We start from the raw sequence: 25588 nt of genomic DNA, 5'->3' as shown, positions 1-25588 counted from the left end.
CTCAAATACTCGTATTTTTTTCGCAACCTTCAAGCTTATTGCAGCTGCGTGCAATAAGTCACAGCCCCACATAATGAAGCATTTTATTACACAATAAATTGGCTATAAAATTGATCTGGGAAGCTATGTGTGACTAAATGGTGCAAGTATGCAATGCATTTCATAACTGGGAATTTAGACAGCCGCAGGGGGCTAATCCTGCATACTAGCCAATGAATACGAAAGCCAGAGATAAAAGCGAGTAGCGAGTAACGATTTTGTGGTCATTGACTTAATGCAGCACACAGAAATGTAATTTTAATCTTGGCAAACAAGAGAAATGACCACAAAAATTGCACATACATATTTATGTAAACATTTAAATACTTACAGATTAAATATCAATATTATTTACCAGTTTATCTACCCACACTTAAATGAATCCAGATCTAAGGATGAGGACAGTTTAAACAGCTTACTGTCATTTGTGAGTGGTGAAAGTCGTTTTTGAAGGTGACATAATAAGTCTTAGTTTCAGGACTGCAGCCTTTTGTTTCTCTAATGCCCTTGCTTGAAATCCTTTGCTGCTAAGAAGCATGACTCTCATGTGGATCTCTAATCTGTAAAATCAGTTTATAAGCATAGAAACCTAAATAGCCCACAGACTCAGTATAATTCCTGTCTTTGTGGTTAAGGACTAAAATTCTCTGACCCGAGAGAAGTCACATCTGTCCGAACTACCGAGAGAAAGACTTCATGTATCACTTCTGTCACTTCCTTCGGCCTACAGACACTAACGCAGGGTTTTCCCTGTGTCTCAAAGGCTGACTAAAAGCACTTTTGTTTGACCACTTGGTGCAAACACTGACCTTTTTTTTAATTTCATTTTGACACACATGATCAAGGAAAGCAAAACTTTTCATTTGTAGCGGCCGAAGAAAGCTACCAACTAGTCAGGAAAAACCCTGTAATATTACTGAGGGGGGAAACCCACACTCTTTCATAATTTAGATAAGGCAAGACAAAAGGTTAACTGAAAACGCTGAATGAAATACCATTAAAAATGTTCATATTTTGTTTTTTCACATGAATGCTTAGAACCTTTAATAACCCTGCAGGCAGATAAAATTTAATACATGATTGGTGGTCTGTATTACATGAAAATGTCAACTTTTGGAAAAAAAGACCTATGCACTCATTCTATTTCAAGTTGTTTCCCATTAGTTTCACAAAAACAATTTTAGCACAAGAGATATGCAATCTTCTACTTACTATGGTCTTTGCCTTGGCCAACAGCACTGGCAACGCTGGGCTGAGGGGTGACGGGCATCAGGGCCTGTCTGATGGCCTTCTCCCAGCCCTGAGCCACCTCCATGCCGACTCCTGAGGCAGCCAGAGCAGGGCTGTGGTAGTGACTGCAGTTGTTCTCCCCTACATAGTAAACCATAGTGGCTGTGATGATCTCAAAGCAGTGTGGGTTGCTGCCCTGAGCCAGGTTACTGTAGTCTCTGGACTGCTCCACCTGGAGGATCTCGGACAGAGGGATTTCCTGAGAGAGAATTGATGGACAGAGATTACAACTAAGACCAAAAACAAGTCAAACGCAAGATATTGATTACAACTAAGACCAAAAACAAGTCAAACGCAAGATATTATATTCTGTGTTTCTCAAACGAATAAATAAAATCCAGACAGTTTTTTTTTTCGTTCTCATTTCTTTTTGTTTTTCCACAGAGTGATATCTGCACAGTCAACCAACCTGAGGCATAAAAAACACACAAAGTCCAACCATAGATGAGACCAAAACTCACACATTGACCAACCCCATTTCAACATAAGCATAATAATAATAATAATAATAATAATAATAATAATAATAATAATAATAATAATAATAATAATAATACATGTCATATTATTTTGGGAGTTGAGGTAAGAAACAAAGAAAAAAGATACTTAATACTCACTGGATAATGGGAAAAACACATATATATATACACAAAAGAAAAAATGCTATTAAATAAAAACAATTTGCTCTCTTTACCAAGCCAACAAGATTCCTTTTTTACCTTTTAAAAAAGTTACAAATAATATAAAATAGAAGTCACATTGGAGAAGTCACATCTCATATAAAGAAACATTAAAACAGTTTTATAAAACACCACCTCAACAACCGCATCAGCCACTTTGGTGATCTTGTTTAAGAAATGAAAACATAAAACAATCTTATTAAGTAAAAAATGTTTCACCTGCTGCCAGGTATTAACACTCACACACTCCAAAAGTTTTCCACACTCGTTGGATGTAATCACAGTGTTGATTATATAGTCCCAGCTTTAACTTTCTCTTTTACCCTTCTCTCTCTTATGAGCGTGTACAGAAAGGACAGTTGAAGCACACTTTAAAACCCCTTCCCCTTCAAACACACTGTCAAATCAAAGAGAGGAAGGAGGGTCAGAAATTAAAAAACACAGAGAAGTTCCAGCCAATCAGGGCTCGCAGAGGCACACGCTGTTCCCTCCGCGTGGCTCACCACAGAGTATCAGATGAAGTGCTTGTGGTTAGCGGGGCTGGGTCACGTGAGCTGGGGCCCTGCGGCGGCTGAAGTGCTCTGGTTCCCTGATTACAAGGCAGGGCCAGCCAGAGGCCCCATCTGAGCACGAGCCGCTGGCGCTACCACTAGCCACTGAGACTAAAAGACACGGCAACTACCGTTCCTACAGGGTAGTGGTGTGTGAGTGGGTGGGTATGAGACAGAGAGAAGCCCCCTCACCCCATAAAAGGTTCTTCAGAGAAAGCCACAAGTACAGGGGTCTCATCTTCAAACGAGGAGCCGTTATGGCTTCCAAATGGAGAAAATGGCTGCCATGCCTGGTAAGCAAGCCGCTGCGCGACCACTACTAATCAGATTGGAGGTATAAAGCAAAGAGGAGAGGGGAGGACAGTGGCCACACACTGATGAGCAGCAGGCTAGAAACTTCAGGGAAATGAAAGGAAAATGCCCAAGACAGACGGTTTCCCGGATACAGACCAAGCATGTGGAGAATCTGTGGTTTTGGAGAAGAAACCCCCGAAAGAACCTTTTTCTACAATGTGTGCAAGGAAATCATCCCACGTTATCTATCATGGCTAAAAATCTGCTCTGAAGCAACAGGCATGGAACAAAGACCAAACTTTGAAGCATGAAAACAAGGCATTTACAGCAAGCCTTCAATTAGCCTCCTGAAGGTCTTAAACGTAGCTTGGAGTGCCAAGTTGATAATAAAGAACCACATAAAGCTGCCAGTAAACACACCCTGAGGAGTCGGGTCCCTGCTGAGGTTTCCTCTCCAAAGCTTTAGTGGCAGGGGATTCAGGGTGTGACAGAATAATTGGGAGAGAAGGGTTAAGAAATTAAGTGTTTTTTTTTCAGGCTTGTTTCACAACTGGCATAAAAGGAAGAAAGTAGAAAAACAAAAAGGAGAAAAAAAAAATAGACCATAGATACAGCTGCATGTAGAACCACCTGTTTCACGCACACAAACACACACCCAGAAGTGAATGTGCTGTCTCAAACACTGGAAACTCTGCTGCAACCTACACAGCATCCCACTACAACACAGCTGAAGGAGGTGTCAAAGTCTCAAAACACACAAAGCGACATGAACAATAAAATGATTACACCCCCACACATCCTAAACACACACACACAACCACCAACACACATGTGGAAGTCTTTACCTTGCAGGCTGTAGTTTCCTCCCTCGGACCTCAGTGTGTAATTACTGTGCTATTAAGCCCCTGCGGCAGTGTAATGACTGACTACGGTGCTGGCACTGAACGGGTAGTGTCACACACTCTCCACGACTGAATCTACATATTGAAAATTGCAGCATTTTGCTCAGAGCCACCACTTGAATGAATTCTAAAGAAGATCAAAACTTCAGTTCAAAATATTGATTCAACATCTCAGTGTCTGTTTTTATAGACTTTAACTATTTGTTTCAATACTTGTGTCACTTTTTTTAAAAGAAAAAAAAAACCTGTGGGTGTATAGATCCTAAATTGTGACTTTCTCTTAAAAACCCCTTCAAATGTCCCATCTGATCTGAGACACAATAGCTAAGATAGCAACTGTTAGTGACTCGAGCCTTTCACTTCATGCAGGGAAGAGACCAGGCTGCAGGGTGAAAAACCACAGGGGAAATTTCAGTGGACTGAACTGACCCCAGCGTAGTTTACAAATGCAACACGACACCCCTCAAGCTGAGTCACACAGCTACCGCTTGGTTAGATTTTATTTACATACCTCTCATAAGTGTGACAGACAACAATGATACGAAAATGACTTCAACATCAGCACTTTTGAATCATAAGCAGGCAGCGCAATGGCAAATCGCTACGGAGCTATGATGGGGGAATATTTTTCTGACAGATAAATAAGTGCTTTTGTGTGTTTGATGTGGAAGACAAGACATGATTTTTCCAAGATGATAGTTTTATGCTTACTTTGTAGAACTTGGCTCCGGTGTCGTTCTGGAAGAGACTCAGGCTCTTGCTGTCCAGCCTCCAGTAATGTCTCTTCCGCTGTAAAAAAGGGGAGAAGGAACACCAAGTTAGTCCAAATGGCAAAACACGCATGACCTACCAATATTACAGTACTTCAAATTATTTTGTTTCGTGAGGAAAATACCTTCTGCGCTGAATTCAACACATGTGAACAGCTTTGGAAAAGGAGTTTTCCCCAGCATACAGGCTAAGCACAGTCCATTTCAGACTGGGCTCCTTTGTTGGGCTTTTGGGGTTATCACTCTTACCAGGTTGTCCCTGCTCGTATAATGAACCATCCAGCCCTCCTTCACCACAGTGGAGCTCCGCCTCTTGGTGTGTTTAATGGACTGGACCACCCGCATCAGAGGGATGTTGCTGCTAGTGGAAGGGCTAGACACATATTGACAAAAAAGATATAATTGATTAGTCCTTTAGAGCTAAATATAATGAAACAGTAACAGGTTACATTAAATTGACCTGTAGCCAGCTCAGGAAACCTCTTATATTTGCTTTTCTAACCACCCAGTGTCTGGTAGGTCTTTCCTGACAGAAATCCTGCACAGGAAGTGATGCATTTTATGTTTGGAGCAGTGGCAGCACTACTGGAAACATAAAACTCATGCTGCTGGTGTAAAATAAACATTGGAATTGTGCAGTTAGACCTGGTGGTTTAAAACATAACCGCAAAGTCCCCGGTTCGAATCAAGCTGGTGACCTTTGTTGCATGTCTTCCCCTTCTCACTCTTATTTCCTGGCACTCTTTACTGAGCTGCCCAGTGAAGGAAAAATGCCAAAAAATATCTATATATACAAAAGCAGAATTGGGTAGCTGGCATAATAAGTGATTGCCATCCTGGGTGAGACAACTAACTAAACATTGCCACCTACACTTCATTAGGAGAAAATCTACAAGGCCACAGCACCACCCACAAATCTCTGAATGGGGTAACAGAAATGTCAAATCATCCTACCTAATAGTCTTGATGGGCTCTTCGTCCTTCTCTCTGTCCAAGAAGGGAGAATCCATGTCGAACATCCTCTCATCCGGGGTGGAGGGTTCCTCTGGGTCATCCAGTCCTCTGCCCCCTTCCATGTCACTACTGTCCACCTCCATAGTATCCATGGTAGTGTCAGAGTCTGGGCCAGGGCTGGCTGGCTCTACACATGTACATTAAATGTACAAATATTTTAAAATTGAAAACATCAGCGATATACCACTGTCACTACGAAATTGGATGTAGAACTTACCTCCATTAAAGTCCACCTCCCCCAAACAGTCTCTAGGTACCTTTGAAGCACATCGCTTATGGCAGTTGAATCTGCAATCTGGCAGATGACATTTAAAATCACAAAAATGCTCTAAAAATGAACCGTGATGTCTTTGAAACAGACTCCTCAGACGCAGACCTACCTTTACACTGCATACCCTGGCGGAAGAGACCCTTGAGCAGACGCTTGCAGTACTGGCAGATAGTGGGACGAGTGTAAGTGTGGATGGCAAAGGTGTGTGGCACCTTAACCCGTCCCAGCACCATCTTTTCCATCCAGATAGGCCTGCCGCTCCAGGACAGGATCCGCTTCCCCGCCTCCTGATGGGACCTCTGCTGCAGGGGTTTGGAAGGATGGGGAGAAGAAAAGAGAAGACGGAGGGCTGTTAGGAAGAATTAAAAACCATATGCAGGAAGGAAGTGAGGGGAATAATAGAGCCTCAAAGGGAGTATTTGAGTGACGTGGAAGGACAGAGTGAATAATGACATGGCAGTGGATGAAGAGAAAGAAATCAGTGGAGAAGGGAAAAGGAGATCTGTCATACTGTCTTAGCATGACTTTTCCTAGTTAACACGATCCCAGTGGTTGAAAACATTTATTAGATTTGTCGTGTTTTACCACATATGAGCATTTAGCTCCGATTTTATATGAATACATCAAGCAGTCTGGAAGCTCCTGACAGAAATGGGAAGGAAGCGTTCTTTCTTGCCAACAAGTGAGAGATACATAAACTCGGACTTCAATGGACTTTTAATGTCATTAGCATAATTACATTTCCTGATGACCTTTTGTGGGGACACACAGACAGGAAGGGAATATTCCAGTGCGAGCTTATGCAAAAACTGTTTCATAAGACCTCGCTGAGGATCTCTCCACAGAGCTCTGAGCGGCTCAATTCAATTTTCTGCATCAGTGGTATTCTACAACAGAGCCCAGGAGATTCACTCATGGAAAAGAGCCAAATTTGATAAGTTTAGACACGTTTAACAGTTGAGACAAAGCTTGTGAGCAGCATGCAGATTGACTGCCTCACATTCTTGGCCAATTCACCTGGCTTTGATTTAGGATGACGTCTAAACTGCAGCCAGCTCATTTTATGCATGTGGATAAAAAATAATCATTACATCAGATCAGACATCAGCAGATACTGATGTCCTTCCAACTTTTCACAGTGCTTTTTTTTCAAAAGGTTTCTTCATTTCTATCCAAGCCCATGCGTTTTGGGCATCCATCAGAACTCACCTCATCAAGGACGACCACAGCATTTTCAGCAGGTGCTGGTCGAGGGACAGAAAGGGAGGGTCCGGGCAGTGAGACATTGGATAATCTCCTCTTCCTGACACCAGTACAGTTATTTGGGATTTTAAAGGCGCAGCGCTTGTGGTAGTTTAGCCCACATCCTTTAAAACAAGCAAACACAAATGGAATTAGTCAAAAAAACAAGGTCACAACCTGTGAGGTGAAAATGAGGTGAACATATTTTTATTCCACAAATCAGCCACACGATGGCCCCACTGGTGAATAGGCTTAAAAAGGAGAATTTATGACCCTAAATATTTCTCTGGTGAATAAATCAACTACTCAAATGTAATTCATCGTAAGAGAGGACTTCAAATGCAGCTTAATGACATGAAAATGAAAGAGTATAATTCAAATCTGATCCAACAAGGACAGAAAATGAAAGACAAGCCGACGTGCCATAATTCCACTGGGAACTAAATGTCAAGCATTTCACTGGCTACAGTGCCCAGACCAAGTCTTTCTCGATTGCTTGTATGTCTGCCTGATACATAGTTGTTGTGTTTGTGCCTCCGAGTGTGTATGTCTGTGAATGCAGACATACACACCCTGACTTACATTTACTGCTTGTCTTGTGTAGGTTAGCTCAAAGGCTAGGCAGTGACACAGGGTTCTGCAGTGTTCAACAAGAAGTTAGTGTGTGTGTGTGTGTGTGTGTGTGTGTGTGTGTGTGTGTGTGTGTGTGTGTGTGTGCGTGCGTGTCTAACCTTCACATTTGAGCCCCTGCCGAACGAGACCCCATAGCATCTCCCCACAATAGTCACAGAAGGTGGGGGCCTTGTAGGAGTGGACATAAAGGGCATGGGGTCGGATCTGGAAGTCTTCAACTGTGGCTTGAGCTAGAAACAATACACAAGTGGTATAACTAAAACAAATCTGGACAACTGTTGTATTTAAAAAAAAAAAAAAAACTGAACTGGAAGAAAGAAATGACTCAAAAAGACAAGAGAGGAGGAGCTATTTATCATCTGCATTTGGCATTTTTTTCAAACCAACACTGAAGATAACACACAGTCTCACTATATGTGTCTGTAAACGAGAAGGTTATCTAATAGAACTGAGAATCTCTCCCCTGAGTGATCTGGCACAAACAAATAAATGTGACTTCATACAAGTGCTATGTCTACAATGCCACAGTAGAGGGCGCCACATCTGCAAAGACACAATTTCATCATTCCATGTGTCAAAGCGATAGGGCACACCCAGAAGACATCAGAGAAAATGCAGAATGATCCAGTTATATCACTCTCATCTTTGTTATTATGAACCAACAGTGCTGTGGATACACTCTTCCTGTTTCTCTCTTAATTCTCCTTCATGTCCATGTTGTTTTGAACAAAACAGACAGCACTGAGCTCATTGTTGGAAGCAAGAGTCGGTTAATCATGGCTGTGAATCATCAAAGATGTGAAGATGAGTAAGATATGGAGGTGACTGCTGCCAAACCTGTGTGTGCATGTGTGTGTGTGTGCCTCTCAGTGCCAGCAAAGTGTTTCTCGCTGTTCCTGTGCAATCATTTATGTCTACGTCCGCAGTGACTGACGAGGGAATGGTTAATCTTTACACTCTTTGGTTAAGTGGCAGAACCTGTGTGGTGGCAACGGTGATGTCATAGTGTACCGTGTGTGTTAGTTTATTTCCTATGAGGTGATTCAAATTCAAACACATTTTGTTTTGGATTGAACTGAGGACATTCTCAGCTGTTGTGACCGTGATGAGAAACAGACTCGAACAACAAATATGACATGTGGCCACTAATAAAAAAACATTTCCTTTGCTAAAAATCTGCACATGCTTCACATAAAAAAAAAAGAGAAATTGTTAGGTGACTCAGAAATCCTCAAAGGCAATAAAAAGCCGGTCACACTGAATCAATCTTATCTGTTAATTTGACAAAAGAATGCAATTTCCACAGGTGGAACCGGTCAGGAGTAAATTTTAGGGTCACTTTCTGGAACCACTGCAATGAAATTCTTTGAGATACTCATATTTTTGCACATTTTGCCACTTTTTTTTATCTTTCTGTCTTTTATCTCTTTATGTGTCAAATAAATATGATGGCTGGTAGGTTAATTTTCACAGTTTTGGGGTTTGTTTCTAAAGAGAAGAAAGAACTCAAGCAGGTCACATGTCATCTAGCGAACATAACTTCCTGGCTCAGGCACATGAAAGGCGGCATTCATGAGCTCTTTTACACGCTGTCTGCAAAACAACAGGCCACTTCTTAGCAGTCACATTATTTAATGCTTGTTGCGCTAATTAGCATCAAACGACAGCAAATATGAACTTGACACACTTCACGACCGGAGAGGTTTACATGAATGCATTCTGTTTGATTTGGGTTTCTCTCTGCAGGCCTCAGGTTTCCATCTGACACTTTTAAGTGTCACATTTAAGACAAACAGTAGATTTGTAAAATATAAATTTCACACTCGCAGTAGTGGTGAACAAGGAGCTTTTGAAAGTGGGTGGGAATTTAAGGGAGTGAAAAACAGAACAAAGGGACAATCGGTCAGGCTAAACCTCAAACCTCATGGGCCGAGATGGCCTGCGCAGTGTCCGCTGTGTCCAGGGCCGCCCCGCACATCAGAGCGTGTTTACACTCCGCGGGTCTACTACAATCACTTACTGTAAGAAAAACAAGCCCTCTTCTTTGAGCCTGCAGCCAAGAAAAAGCCACTTCTGCCTCCCTCTCGCAGCAAGAGACATATTCAGACCGTCTCTCTCCCACAGCCGCAGAATCCAACAACAGGTTGGTTAAGGGAAACTGAACGGAAGATGACAGGAGACAAATTGTGGGGCGGAAAAAGGGTTCATATTTTCTCTGAACCAAATGAAAGGCTTGGGAACGTGGATCTCTCAGCTCGCGTTTCTCAAACAAAGATCAAGTGTCTGACATGCAAAGCCCCTCTCATGAAGAAGGCCAAGTTTATTGAGCCTTAGATGAAATTTTGTGTTGCTTGTGTAGCAAATCTGAGATCCGACTCTTCTTCTATGGCGCTTTTCATCAGGTACATCTGAGGCTATAAACTGTCAGCCTCCACCAGTGGAGCTTACACCTGCAGATGGATTTGTTGAGGTATGAGGGATTAGAATGAGAGAAAGCGAGGAGGGAAAGAGAGCAACAAAGACTGACACAAAAGAGAGTACAAGACAAACACAGACAGTCAGAAACAAAAAGAAGGAAGTTCTCCAGTCTTCAGTCTACATTCCTCAGCCCAGATGCCTGAAGTATCCTCAGATCCTGAACCTATACAATCATCCCCCCATCTAAATCCCAGCAAACAATGCTATCGACCCAGGAGAGAGGGGGAGATATTCAGCACAGGTGGTGTCAGGAGAACAGATGGAGCAGGAGAACAGATTAGAGCAGAACAGATATTCTAAGCCATTTGTTGGTCTCAGCACCGCACAGGAAGCTGATTCAGTCATCGCAGGAAACGACAAAGAAAAACCAAACACCTGTGTCGCCGCTAATAAGGTGGACGATCTGATGGAAATTTTGATGAGGAGAGAGAGTTTCCGAAATCTATCACAAAACAAAAAGCAGGTGAGTGAGCGAGCAGAGTGTCAAGTGATTTACTCGATGAAAACAAATTGGACAATAGTATTTCATTTTGGCAGCAATGTTTTCATTCAGTGAAATGTCCTTGAACGGACACTACAGGCTGTGTTTACCCGAAGGGGTGTCATCTATGACCAGGCACAAAAAATGGAACGCATGAAGCTTCCTCCAGTTTATTAGTTTTAGCCCATTGTTTGGATTTTAAAACACTTGGTTTATACTGCTTGGTGGAATTCTCCTGTTTTGGAAGTCGAAAGAAGCAAGCCTATTTCTTTGGATCATTTGTATACAATATTTTCTGGTATTTTAACTGGCACGAGCATGTGAGGATAAATAAAAACTGTCTGTCTGAGTGACTAATTTCTATCATTTCAATTTTTGTACCATGCCTTTTCCATTATTCTAAAAACAGGGGTCACAAATGTCGAAAGTCTCCTGTGGTGTTTCTGTCTCAGCATTTTGCCAATATCTCCTCCAGAGTCTGACCTCTGCTTCCATGATGGGGGTCAAAAGGTTATTTAGAGAACTCATTTCAATTTAAAAACTCACAAGATTCTCACAATAACAGGTATAAATCCTGTGACTGGATGATTAAAAACTTGTTCACTCTGTACTTTTGTATCTGCCAAGAGCAACAATTCACAAAGGTCTGTTGAGTCAATGTTTTCTTTTTCCTTTCACAAAGAAGCTAAGTAGCAATTCGTTTTAGTCCGTCTTTGGTCATGTTTGAACTAATCTGAGATGCTGGGGTGTGCCAAAATCATTCAACACCTTCGAGGTGGGACACTACGCATCGATTTATTAGCTTCACCGCAACTTACATACCAGAGAGCACCACCTCAATGAGGTCTCCTTCGTGGATGTCTTCTGCCGAGGTCAGCCTCTGCAGGATGTTCTCGTCGTTCAAGTCGTGGCGGAACAGCAGGATCTTGTCGTACATGCCAAAGAAGCCGCACTCTGGGAACTGGAGAGAGGTGGAGATAAAAGTGAAGATGTTAGTGAAGTGTCGCTGTTAGTGATGTTCTAAGCCTGATAAATAATGACAGAGGACATGTGTAGGATAAATGTCTGGACAGTAATGGTTACTGCACTGCGGTGGGTCCACGTCTCACACAGCTACTAAGCGACAAAGAATGAGAAAGCAATACAGATGGACTCCATTACTCTGACTTGTACTCACAATCTTTTCTATAGTAGACCTACTGTAAATACACACACATACACACACTCATTTTACATCATTTGCAGTGGCTTACATCACCATCAGTATGGGGTTTGAAGTAATATGAAGCCAGGGCTCCTGTTTTCCTCCCTTCAGGAGGCATTACATAGTATGAGAAATCCCCATAAATCCCAGGCTCTCTCCTTTGTGCCTGTTTTATGTCTTTCATTTGACATCCTTTCCATGAATACTGCGTTATCTCAACGCTAACATGACTTAATCATAATTAACTACACGCAAAATATGTTAAACAAGCATACACAATGACCATGCTGGATTCCAGCATGGCCAAGACCCACGACTCAGCAGTCAGTCACCATTGCAGACAAAGTCTGGGCCAAACTAAACCCAGACGAGCCAGGTCTGAACCTGGAGCTGAGTGTACAGACGTAAAGGTCACGTGATCGTGTGAGGAAGGGGGCGGAGAGGAGGGTGGAAGAGGGAGATGGGGAAGGAGGAGGAGGTAAACATCCTGAGAGGAGTAGAGGAGAATCAGCTCACAGGAAGTGCAGCGCCAGTCAATACTGAGTCACTTCCTCTTCTGAGGGCAGCCGATAGCCTCTTAGATGAGAGCGATGTTCTTGACACAAGGAAAGGGCTACAACCCAATTATATACATGATTATTAACACATAGAGTACATGTGCAAATATCTACTGTACACATACACTTAAGCTTGCACAAATAAGACTCTAGAGTACCAGGGGAAGGTTGCATAACGTCACCTTGCAAAACTGACGGTGCAGAAGAAGCTGATCAACAGTAGATGGATGTTCAGAGCTGTCCTACATGGTTTGTATAAAAGTTGGGAATTGGGGCGCAGTAATGTTACACCAAGGCTTGAGCCCTGTCTCAGTGCCAAGCAGGCTGGTACTGTAGGATCCAGCAGCTGTTTCCCCCTGAACAAGGGTCATGCACAATGGGCCACATAGAACAATGCCAATATGGCCCAGGAGCACTGGGGTTGGCAAAGCATCTGGGCTCAGGACCCACAAGACACCTGGAGCTTTCCAACTGCCAAGAAATATAGATACAGAGACAGCAAGACAGATTGATGTGTTCGGAAAAACATGGGTGTATCAGATGACTTCTTTCAACAAAGCCAGAAGAACGACCCAACAAAAGAAGAGACTCACCGATCATCAGTATCAGCCAATATTCACCTCGTTGACCAATATCACCATCGTCAAATAAGATGCCATTCTCCAATGTCAGTGGCCAATGTTTATCTGTTGTGTCACATCAGTTTTAAGCTATCTAAATGTTGTGCTGGTGCTTTACAACTTGGATTTGTTCTTGTGCATTAACTTGGACTTGATGTACAAATTGCATCAAAATGGATCAAAGGGTAAATAAATAACAAAAAAACAGCATTAGCCAAATCTACCATATTATCATTTTTTAAATAATAACTGCCCTGAATTTTCTAATCAATGCATCCCTTGCCAGGAGCCAACATGTACTTCAGCAAAGACACTGGTGACTACTGAGGCCTGCTCTGCTGAGTGGACAAGTGGTTGGACAGTGAGAGACTGGACCCGCCTCAGGCCTACAGTCTGATCTCCCAGCAGAGCAATTCCCCTTCTGGACAGTAAATGGGTGGCACAGTGGCGTACTGGTTTGCACAAAAAGAAGGTCCCTGGTTCAAACCCAGGATGGGGCCATTTTGTGTGGAGTTTGCATGTTCTCCCTGTGTCTGCATGGGTTCTCTCTGGGTACTCCGGCTTCCTCCCACAGTCCAAAGACATGCACTTAAGAGGTTAACTGGTGACTCTAAACTGCTAAACGTGAATGCGAATGGTTTTGTCTTTATGTGCCTAATGATGAACTGGCGACTTGTCCAGGGTGTACCCCGCCTCTTGCCCAATGTCAGCTGGGATAGATTCTAGCGTGTGGTGTGGTTGTGTGGTTACAGAAAATGGATGGATGGATCAGTATAGTACACCATTATAACATAAAACATCACTTGGTGTACAGCATTCGTTTTCACGGGGGACCTAACAAGCACCAGGTGCTTCGAATAGCATTCATGGATTGTGTATAGCTTAACACTCCTAGGAAAAAACTAAATGTAGGCTAATTCATTCCTCAGTGTATATATTAGTGTATATATTATCCAACAGTTGAATTGCAAGTGAAAGTATATATTGGAATCAGGATCTTGTTTCTGGAAATAAGATATGGAAAGAAGTAGAGCATTCAAAATGTATCTGAATCTATATTCAGTCCATCTGCAATGTTTTGGTTGGAGGTAGTTAGCATTCTTCAGCATTTTAAGTTAAATACTACTAGAGGCAATTTGGAAAAATATGATATAGGTGAAGTAACCCTTTAAATGAACATGGCAGCTCAATTTTCAGTGAAGGGAGAGTTGAATTATTATTATTACCATCTCAAATGGACCACAACAACTGCGAGTGAGTGGTCATTCCCAAATGGAGGCACTGAGGTTGCGTGAGGTTAAATCTTGTAAATATATATAGTGTAAAATTAATGTACTTTAAGTACATGGCTAAAAGGTCTCAGATTCAATTTCACTTGAGGTCTGTCTATATGTGCAGTGACAGATGTTCTCTTCATATCTTTGTGGCTTTTCTTGGGGTGTCTCACTTTTTCTCTCTCTCAGTCAAAACAAATGTATCTCACATCTTGCACTGTGCATGCCGGGAAAAGTTTCAATCCCCCACAACTTAAAGCAGGATAAGTTCAGCTCGAGTTGATGCTAGTCAAAACAGAATCAACTTTTTTTCTCCACCATGGCGGGACATGCTTGATGTAAGATGTAATAAAATTATAGAGACACAATGGTATGACACTTCACCACAATGAAACGGGTTCAATTTAAGTTGATAATACTGTGGTGCAGACCAGAGGTAAGCCATCGCAAACACTGCAGGCCTGTGGTGTGTTTGAGCGTTAGATATTTTGACAGCCTTTCATCATATAAGGACGCTCTCATTCTTTCATACGTCACATAGGACTCTATCATCAACCAATCACTGTACGTAGATGATTTCAAATGTATGTTCAAAACTATTGCAAACACATATGAGGAGAAAGTTTGTGTAACACAAGGCACGTGCCTGTATAATGGAACATTTCCAACTCGCCCTCTACCTTTGACACATCTACATCCTAGACCCTGTCACCCTCTGAGGTGATTAATGCTATGTGGCTCAAACCAACACCACCACAGGCAGCAAGGGCATCCTTCCTGAGCCGGCTGCAGTGTCACGGTGGGGTTTTCCTCCACTTGCCTACTCTGGAACCCACACGCAAACACACACAAACACACACACACACACAAAAAAAAATTGTGGTCGATGCCCAAATCCAGCCAGCTGGAGTCAACCCTCCTTGGCACCCTGTGTAACACTTTCCACTGTACAGAATGGGTCCCATTCCAGAGCAGGAGCATCTGCAGGCCGACACGCAACGGCTGTGAGGGCAGAGGACACTACTTTTTTTCCATGCCCCATTAAAGCAAGAGGAAGCCAGAGGTACAAGAACAATAGATTGGCAGGTTTAGGGCACATTTGAACAGTATGTTGTTGAGATCAAGACAAAGTGAGTACAGATAAAGTGATAAGTGATGGCTACCCTGTGGGTGCATGCATGCATAAAGCAGAAATCAGTCTATTTACACACGTTTTCAGCTCCCAGCATACATGCATGTAAAAATAAACCTGCTCCGTGCTCCTGTACACATATGCACCCTCACACACCATCACCCACACATGCTACTGCATACATCTTCGAAGCCCATAGTGACTAAGCATGTCTTTTGTCATCTTCAAACACAAATCCATTCAGCTGAGCAGCCGCGACCACACACGCACACCAAAGACCCCGGCGTGGAGGAGCTGTGTGTGAGGTCCACAAGTCAGGATGGAAAGAGGAGTGGAAAGGGGCTTTGCAGTGGTAAGCTTTTGTTAAACGAACTAATCCGCCATTGATATGCTAAATCCTGCTATAAGGAAAGAGAGTTAGAGGCAAGAGGGGAGATGATGGTGGGAGAGGGCCAGGGAGCTGGACAGATCTGAAATATGGTCCTAATTCATTGGCAGCCAAAAACAAATTACCTCAAGACAGCCATGAAAAACTGATCTGGTTTAAATAACGAAGGTTGCCATTTGGCAATGAGGAATATTGACGCTTTGTCTTGCATAGCTATTGTTATACGTTGCATAGTAAAGCTCAAAATGATACATTAGGGAAATGACCCATAAGTCATATCTTGTGCGTGTACAGCTAAAGATGAATGTGACATTAAAACTGGAGGGGAAAAAAGCCATGGCTTATGATGAACCGAAAAACTGAATTTGTTTGCCATCACTGTAAAATAACACAAAACCAATGTGCGAAGGCACTCAGTGAAGACAATAAACCTTTTTGTCAAAACAGAACAGCGTCCACATGATTGTGTGGTTAGTGTTTCTGTGCATGTGTGATGTGTGGCAGAGGTGGGTGGCTAAAGGGAAGCAGTGTTGAGAGCGGTGCACAGACTCTGACAGATGGCCATGTGATTACAGTAAGGAAAAGTATGCTGCTTGACCTCAGCCTGCCTCACACCTTTATTAGCCTGGCTGCAGGCCAGACAGATGTGGAGGACAGTTACAGAAAAATGTTCTGCTTGAGATCAGTCTGCATGAGCTAAAGGTTGTACTTACATGTGCAGCTCAGTAAACAATGCTATTCATAAAAACAGCCAGCTGTAGTGCGGCTCTTTGCAGAAGTATTGTAGCTAATAGGCGAGCAAAATGCACATGCAGCACATCTGTCTTTTTAGAGAAGTGCAAATGCTGTTTGAGGTCGTGTCCACTTTCGTGTATATTTCCAACTGTACTTTGTTTTGTTTTTTATAATCTTTTAATCATTCTGTCAATAAAATGTCAGGAAACAGTTAAAAAAATTAAAATAAAATGCAGCGTCATAAACCCCTTCCGCTACATCCCTTCTTATAAGAAACATATTTTTGTCTTTTTTTATGAGGGGGCAGGAGACTTTTAGGTGGAGATAGCAGGTCAGCAGTAAATACCACATGGACGTGGTATATATCATCTGAAAGCTGGGATCCTGAATATTATTTCTGAATCCACTTCAGCACTCTGTGTCAAGAACTCATAAATCTGTGAATAAATATTCTGTTTTCTTTAGGCAGCTATTCAAATAATAAAAGTTTCTAACAGGTTAGCAAATTATGACTGAGGTATGACATTTTTACGCTCTATTATGTCTCATTGTTGTTGCAACCCTTTTTAGGTTGATTCCATTTTGTTGCAGATTAAGTGTAAATTTCTAACCACTCGAAAATTGATTAAAATTACCAGAACAACAAGACACGCAGACATGGAAGAACTGATATCAAAAACTTTTGACATTTCTGTAAGAATTGCATTTTTCAGAGATATACATACCTATACAGTACATACATCTTCTGAATGCCTAAGGTCTCAATGTCTCAAGTTTTGTGGTTGTACAGTTTTATGAGGCTGTGATTATATCGAGGTCATAACAGGATATTTTATACAGTGAGGTCAAGTTTTTAAAAAAGGTCTCACTATAGTGAAATGGAGATTCACATCATCACATATGAATACAACTGGGCTCTCATCAATTTTTTTTTCTGTGGATCAGCTAATTGACAAATCGTTTTGCCTCTACACTAACACACTTCTTTTTCTTTGAAGTTTTTTAAAGTCAGCCTTTCATCCACACTAACGCAGCGTTTTAGACCCCCAACAATGGATCTTTTCACAGACACTCTTCAAAGTGAATGCAACAGAAAATACCAGTTTTGTATTTCTGTATGATTGTCATCATGTGACTTGTTTTTAATAATCATGACTTGCTGGCCTACACCATTATTCATTTTTGTGGCGTAATTAAATAAATCCAAGCACAATCATTAGTTTAAAAAGAAGCACAAACACAGAAAGCTGTCTTATTCCACAAAGAAATATATTTTCTTTTTTTCCAAACTCTCAGCCAAACAAATGGCAACTAAAGACTTCCAACCTTCTACAAGTTAAATTTTCTCCAGATCCATGTGATTTAGGTGTGACAGTTGTCTCGCTGTGTGAGAACAACACACAGCACTTCTATGCCCATTATAGGAGATCTTTAGCATTTTACTATTGTTCTGGCATTTCAATCGGACTGTGCACCTGGAGAAATAAACCTGAAAATGGTAGAGCGCATGGAAAACATTACACGTGTTCTCATCCTGGCGCCAATTTGAATCTGAAGTCCAGCTGGGAAACTGTGTTGAAGGTGAATGAGCAAGGCTCTCACTCTGCAACTACTTCTGAGGTGCCTTTGAGCAGGTACTTACCCCAGATTAAAGACTGTTGTTGTGCTGGTCACAATGTGCAAAAGTGAATGAATGTACTTGTACTTTATTTAGTTATTATACATAATCTAGGGCATTACAGGAGTAGAGGGTAGAGGATTATCTATACTTCCTGCTTAAAACGAAACCTAAATATGTTCATTAAGGTACCGGGTTCTTATGAAACATTTAACCAGAGTCAGGAGGTGGAAGGCTCTTGTTCATTTAGCTTGAGGTGGCAAGATAAAGACTGTCACAAGATCAGTGTGATACAAGGTGCTTTTTGTCGCCAGATAAATAAGTCCATTGACTGAAACCCCTGTAATGACTTAATAGTGCCACGACACAGACCACGCAGCCACAGAGACCCTCCACCAGAAAACACAAGATGTTGATTTCTATTTGTCTCTATTTTATATCTGAAGAGTTTCCCGAAGAACAGAGTTAAATCAAGCGGCATTTATATTCAAACTCGGTAAATAACTCCGGGCACGACTTGATGAGTTTTAATGCACAGCAGATTCAACATGTGCAGAATCGACATGCTCCACAGTAAGTCATGAAACCATAAGTTCCACTGAGCCATAGTGAGGGTTTCACAAATAGGAGACTTTTTTTTTTATATACGTCAAAACAGCGGGGAAACAATTGCCTGACTTTGAGGTGTATGTTAATGCCCACAACAGAGGAAAATATACTTCAATAACTCGTCAAACGAATGCACTGGAAAATCCAATTATGTGCTCACGCGAACCTTGGGGGAAAACTGTGTAATTACTTTGTTCAAGTCACATCAAACACGGTGTGGAAAACTGTGTTAATCTATTAAAGTCAACAGTGGGATTGTATTTGTTTTTATTACATATTATCAATGCAATACCAAGCAAAAGATTTCCACACCGCATGGTACAAGAAACACACGCACAGCGAATCGTGCAATTACTAGACGTGTGCATCAACATAACTCATTTGTCATTTGGAGCGCTGTGTCTAAAGAAACTCACTGGGAACGCGCTGGTTTTCCGCTGTCTTGTTCAACATTAAGTGTTTATGGACCTCCGTTAACAGTTTACATACAATTTGGCTATAATATTTTCTAAGTAATTCACTTTGATGGTGCAGATGTCATCACTGTACCGTAGGTATAAAGCAAATTCAATATAAACCTACATTATACTTCATACAGTTCATTTTTTAAAGACATTATTTATTAAGAGGAGGGAATGTTCCAAGCTTAATGATCTGACTGGAATCATTAGCGAGCAGAAAATCTTAAACTGCCTGTTGAAATGCTACCATAACTACAGCTACTTAACCTGTTGTGACCTTTGGAAAGAAGAAAAATGAGCGTTAATAAGCAAAAATAAAGCTTCAATTCCACATCTGAAGAATGAAGAACAACTGTGCTGTTTGGATTCAAACATGCAAGAGAAACATATTGGACTGCAAGAGAAAGAAAAAAGTCATATTAAATCTTTTGTGGCTCCAGAGGGAGCTGCATGAAGTCTGACAAATTGCCTCGAATGGTGTCACTCGCTTTAGGGCTGAAGACAAGAGGCTACATTAGCCACTACAGACAAAATACACCCAGATCTACAACTGAACTGTCAGCGGTCAGGTTGCACTGATGTACTTCAACTTTCTGTTGTTTATCAGCGAATATATATATACATACTGTACATCTAGATTTGAATGAATTCATCCTTGGGAGAACTTTAAGCTTCACTAACTTTGTGACAGCATGACAAGACAAGGCCCTATATTGCAGAAAAGTGAGATTCATTTTTTATTATTATTATTATAAGGAAGGCAATATATAAACCCTGTGAAAGTATCAAAATGCTCAGTCCACAGAGAAATGCACACAGCAGCAGCAGTATTCAGAAACTGTGCCTTCACGAGGAAAGCTGACAGGACATCCCTTTGTGACCAACCTTACCTTACGTGTGGTTAAGCCAATCAGAAGAGAGGCTCCAGAGAGAAGCGTGAGAAAGGACCATTTAAACTATACAGAGATGGTTTTTGGTACCTTAAAACCACAAATATATCTTCTTACAGATGTCAAACGTTAAATAAAAAAAGAAGGAAAAGTGTAAAATATGAGACCTTTAAATGATTTTGCAGGATGTTACAATATACTGTAGATATACTGACCGCAGTCCGCGACGAGTTAAGTACAGTAACGGCATACAATGTGTTTCCCTTCTGCTCTGAAGCCAGTGTATGAAAAGAAAGGCCAAGACGTATGCTTCATTTCAATGGTACATTACATAAAACTATTTGCTCCTCCGTTTGCAGACACAGGCCAAGGAAAACACACTACAGCTGGAGGCAGAAAGAGCGAGAGGAGGGGGGGGGGGGCTCTGTGTAACCGACTGACAAAGCACAACCCTCATATGGTTTATATTCAAACAGGCATCTTTGTACAATTGCTGGATCACACAAACTCATCCCCTCACTCTCCACAACATAGACACATTCATAATATGAGCTCCTCCTGAAGTCAAGTCAGCTTCTTTTTGTGCTGCTAAAGGAAGACTTCACTGAGGGTAACCAACTGAAGCAGCCACATGTAGTGGAAAGGAAACTCATTTGGTGGGAGTGTGGCAAGAGAAGCTGTGACTTTCTCACTCTATGGCCTGACGAACTTGTTTCCTTCCATGTAGCCGAATATGGCTCATGGTTCGTTAATGGCTTTTACTGTTTTTTTGTGCCGTATCATTGTGGAACACAGCTGTGCTTTTTTCAAAACAACAGATCCAGTCTGAATGACATCTGATGCTTCTCTCCGCTCAAAGTTTCAGCCAAGCATGGAATGTAGCTTTACTTGGAATACATCTGGCGCTATAGTCAATTTTAATGTGCATCACACCGTGGCAGTGCATTTTCAAAACTGTAACACACACCACGCGAGCTGAAAACTTCTTTTTTTGTGGAAAAGAGGCCGTAAAATGACAAAGCACTTTATTGTCCAAACAACATATGAGACCCCTTCTCAATTTCTGTCTTTTTCGTAGCTGCAGTGTTCACACTTCTCTGATGTGTGAACACTGCAGCCTGGCTGAAGCATAACTGACTTGTAAGCTGAGAAACGCAGAAGTTTAAAAAAAGTGCAAAAGTGTTCATATGCAATTAATTCACTTCTGGTTTCCTTCTTACTGTAAGCTGAGAGCTGGGTATGTGTGTCATTGCAGCCTATGTGTGTGTGTGTGTGTCTACATTTCTGGTGCAGACAAGGTGGAATCATAACTCTAACCACTGAGCTTAAGACCAGGGCCTCGTCCAGACCACAGAGTAGAAGGAGACTCTACACCTGTCATCCTAGACCTCTTTCAATCATCAGGAGACTCTAACAAAGCTATACCGCTTACCCAATTTACATCAACCACAATAGCTGATGGTTTCCAGCCAAATCTCTTCCTGGTTTTACAAAACGTTGCTCTCCAAAGAAAATCCCGCAATTATTTCACCAGTCTTTTGATTATTTGAATCCAGAGAAACAATACTCTTCTGTGGTAATTTGGCCTGAAGCGCAAGAGCACCCAAGTGGGGTGGAGATAATGGTGATGAGGTCATTTTTTGGTTACTGGCCACTGTATCCCAGATGAGAGCCAGGTGGCTTTTGGCCTAACAGCATCTTTTTTCTTTTTTTCATACATGACAGAAACTGTCTTATCGCTCTTCAGTGACGACGACCTGCATGTGTGGTGTTACATGTATATATGAGTTTGTGTGTGTGTGTGTGTGCATGAGTATTGCATGCATTAAATGTGTCTAGAGGCCAAGCAGAGAAGAGGAAGGCTGAGTCACAGGATCTAAGGCCTCTCAGGAAGAGAGCAGTGTGATCTAAGACATGCTTGGCCAGGCCCCCGCACACTGCTGATGAGTTATAACCCCACTGCGATCCTCCGCCAACGCCTCTGCCTCAGAGATATACTGCAGTAAGCACTCCATCTCCCCTTTCTGGCTTGGAGTAGCAGGGGACAACTACCAGATTCACCTCCACACGGGGCAAATAAACAGGTGAACCTGAGGGGAATTTACATGAGATTGATAGCAACTGCACTTTCCCTTGTTCTGGTAGAGCGGGGGGGTCATAAGGTGCACGGTAATAGCAGGATGTAGGAACAGGCTGCTGTTGCTCAACAGAAACATTAATAATTGCTGTGGGTTTTGTGTCAGAGAAAGGGGGCAGGCCCTGGCTGCTTGAGTTTTTTTTCTTACTTTATGATTAATAACGAGGTCTTACTTTTACGGCCATTCTTTTGTTGAATTAGCAGTTTCACAGAAATACAATTGTACCTACGTAAAAGAACTTAACAAGACTTAACTAAACACTCAAACGAGCCAAATTCCAACACTCAGGCCGGCACCTTCTTCAAAACATATGACACCGAAAGTCAATTTCTCTGAACGTTTAAACACACAGACAAGAATAATAGCAAGTGCAGTGTAGAGAAAAAGCCATTTGAACGCAGGCACACAGACTGAACAGGCTGTGCTGCTCCGCCGACCACAGCAGATTGGAGAGCAGGAGCAGAGAGAATATGGAAACAGGGAGCGGCTCTGAGGGGAACTAACCGAACAGCGAGTATGACTGGAGAAGGAGAGAGACACAGTGACAAAAGGAGTCATGCTGAGTGGCTGACTCTTTCCTCTGGGTTTAAAAGTGCTCAAACAAACCAATCAAACAAAAGGGGAACTGTAATACAGCGAGTTTTCTTTCCACTTAGCCTGTGGTGCTTTTCATTAGGCTTATTAAATTCTTAAGACCTTTCTCCCCCCCTTCATAACACATGGCAGTTTTCTTGGTGTATTTTTGTTCTATCAACACGTAATTGCACTTCCCCTGTCACCTTCCTATCAGTTTGACAGATCACTCACTATGCTGAAAGACAGGAAAGGCAAACAGTGCAGAGAAAACAACACAGAATAAGACATTCTGCAACCTGCTCCTACTGCAGCAATCAATAATAACACACTGATGTGACTCTGTAGCTAAAACAGAGACCATGTGGTCTTCATTGCAAGACACTGGAAACATTTTTGGCATATTAACACATCTCCTAAGATCACGATCATAACATCTGTTTTGTACAAGCCTTTTGAAATGAGAAGCTCAAAAGAGTTATATTAGTGATTAACCAGGTCTAATAAGCAAGGGTTAATATCTTAAAGAAGGTTGTGTCCATGTCATTGGACCCTTCCTCTTCAGCATTTGTCATGGTTGAAGTCCTTTAGTGTGCTGAGGTTTTCAGCAAGTGTACTGAAGGTCTAGGAGAGGAGAAACTCAAGATGTTAATGAGTAAATTAATGAGGGTAATGAGATATCCTCTTTTCAGTGAACTGTGTTAAGCGACAGTTACAAATTTATGAATGGAAACTCGTGGAGTCTCTCAGGAAGCGCTCCTAAAACGCTACATGTGGTTGGCTTCACAAGGACAAAGTCGCCAGGAGTATTAAATGGTCTGACATTACCGCTGCCTACCACTTCAATATAATCACAATCGAAAGCCCGTTCAGCCAGAATTAACAGAGATTGGAGTGAGTCAAGATTATCTCCTGCCATGGGCTAAAGTCAAGTATGGTGAAGGGCGTTTGGGCAACCTAGCAGCGCAGAAAATCCAAAGCAAAGCCACACTTGGTGGCAGGAGCGGCCTTCTATTGATGGTTCTGGCACGAACTGAACGGCAGGACATCAGTCGTACCACAACCCCCCTCTGTGCCCCAAGTGAGGCCTGCCAACAGGGCTGTCCCAGCCTCCCCTGCCCCCTTTCCCTGGAGAGGACCACTCTTCTCCACTCTGTCATTCTCTGACTCTTGTGGCCGGGCCCTGTGTTCTGCCTTGCCACTTTACATTTAGAGGAGAGCGAGGCGGCAGAAATCTGCACTACAGATGGTAGAAATTACTTAGCTCACTTAACTTCAGAGATTTTTTTCCCCCCTTTTTCTTCTCTCTCTCCCTTTTCCACAAATTACTCCAAGACTGGGGAAATTGATAGATTCCTTGTGCAAGTACGCTTTTGAGTTGTACACGGAAGACTTTTGGGGTTTTTTCAGCAATCCTGCTTGTGATATCACTTTAGTCACCCCCATGGTTTTGGACTGTATCAGTATACCTGCAAATGAACACTGAAAACCATCAGATTCGAAAAAAAAAGGCTACGACCATAACAGTGTGTATTCAGAACCAATACCAACAGTGAATATTTTGACTCATGGGTGACCTGTTTTTTCTTGAGCAGGAGCTGAATGTGCTTTCCAGGAAACGTCTGGCCTCATGTATATCACACATAAAGCCCTGCGCTGTTGGGACGTCCTCTGGAGTGAAATATGGCTGCCAGCTCCATAGGAACATGCAGATGTGGACTTATACTGTCGAAAGGGAGGGAGGGAGGGAGGGAGGAGAGATGGTGGTGATTTATTTCCCGTGTGTTTCAGTTAGTTTTGGTCGATGTGAACTGCAGTCCCTCCATTTTCCATCTGTACCCTTCTTTCTTACTATTTTCTCTTCTCATTTTCTTCTCTCTAACTCTTCTTTTTTATTCTCTATATGACCTTTTTTTTTTCTTTTGCTCCTTTCAAGAGATTTCCAGGCCAGGTCCATTTTTATGACAAACCTCATCACCACATAAAGATCTTTGATGAAAGTGCTGGTACGTATACAGTCATATTTCGGTTCCAGAGCTAATTCGCAAAGCTTAATCTTCTGATCACATTTAGACACAACAACTTCCAATAAAAAAGCACCTAAAAACAGACACACCACCATCTAAAAGCATACAAATGCTGACCAAAGAAAGCCGTCTCTACAGTTGCAACTGAATATAATTAATCTTGAAAAGGAATCTTGACCCGATGTTGTTTTCTCTGCCAAGTCTTACCTTGCATCATGCAAGTGATATTACTCAAAGGTTTAGAACAATCCAAAGCTTTCTGTTTTTATAATACTCTGCTATTTTACTGTACGATGTCCAACGCAGCCTGTTTCTGACTCAAAAAGGCCTTTGTCTCGCTAATTACAGAGGCAGCTGTACAGCCCTCAACCAGAGACTGGGAGTTACAGCGCTGACAAAACCAGTAGGGAAACCTGTGGCTGAGGCAGCTGCCTTTCACAGCATTTCCAGCTGGAGTGAAAATGTAGCAACATCCTAAGGACAAGTGCTAAAAGTGCTAAAGTTTTCATAAAACTAACATTTGAAGTAAAAGTTGAATGTTTTTTTTCCATTACAGAGGCCAAATAACTTCAAATTTCCGTTCTCCTGCTAAGCTTTATCATCCCCTTTGATAGCAAGAAAAACCTTTAACTGATGCCAAACTACACTGTAAATTCTCCATTTATATGAAACATGTTTGCGGCCAACATTCACCAGAAAATTCAATTGTGTCTTTGC

At 42.0% G+C, this 25588-nt stretch overlaps 1 protein-coding gene across 2 annotated transcripts in view; it reads right to left on the bottom strand.

Annotated features, from left to right (window-relative positions):
- The window catches only part of prkd3 (protein kinase D3), a 37874-nt gene that overhangs the window by 5452 nt on the left and 6834 nt on the right, over positions 1-25588 (bottom strand). Inside the window, exons 3-11 of one of the 2 annotated variants that reach the window (XM_019259896.2) lie at positions 11468-11606; positions 7785-7916; positions 7021-7178; positions 5921-6110; positions 5758-5835; positions 5481-5667; positions 4776-4899; positions 4468-4545; positions 1252-1528 (exon numbers count right to left, since the gene is read on the bottom strand). In XM_019259896.2, the coding sequence (XP_019115441.1) occupies positions 1252-1528; positions 4468-4545; positions 4776-4899; positions 5481-5667; positions 5758-5835; positions 5921-6110; positions 7021-7178; positions 7785-7916; positions 11468-11606 (1363 nt within the window). Of the gene's footprint in view, positions 1-1251; positions 1529-4467; positions 4546-4775; positions 4900-5480; positions 5668-5757; positions 5836-5920; positions 6114-7020; positions 7179-7784; positions 7917-11467; positions 11607-25588 lie in introns of both variants that reach the window. The other variant, XM_019259890.2, reaches the window with a different exon arrangement.

The sequence above is a fragment of the Larimichthys crocea genome, chromosome XXIV (assembly GCF_000972845.2).
Source record: "Larimichthys crocea isolate SSNF chromosome XXIV, L_crocea_2.0, whole genome shotgun sequence".
Classification (NCBI taxonomy): Eukaryota; Metazoa; Chordata; class Actinopteri; family Sciaenidae; genus Larimichthys; species Larimichthys crocea.
This window is presented reverse-complemented; position numbering and strand designations above follow the sequence as displayed.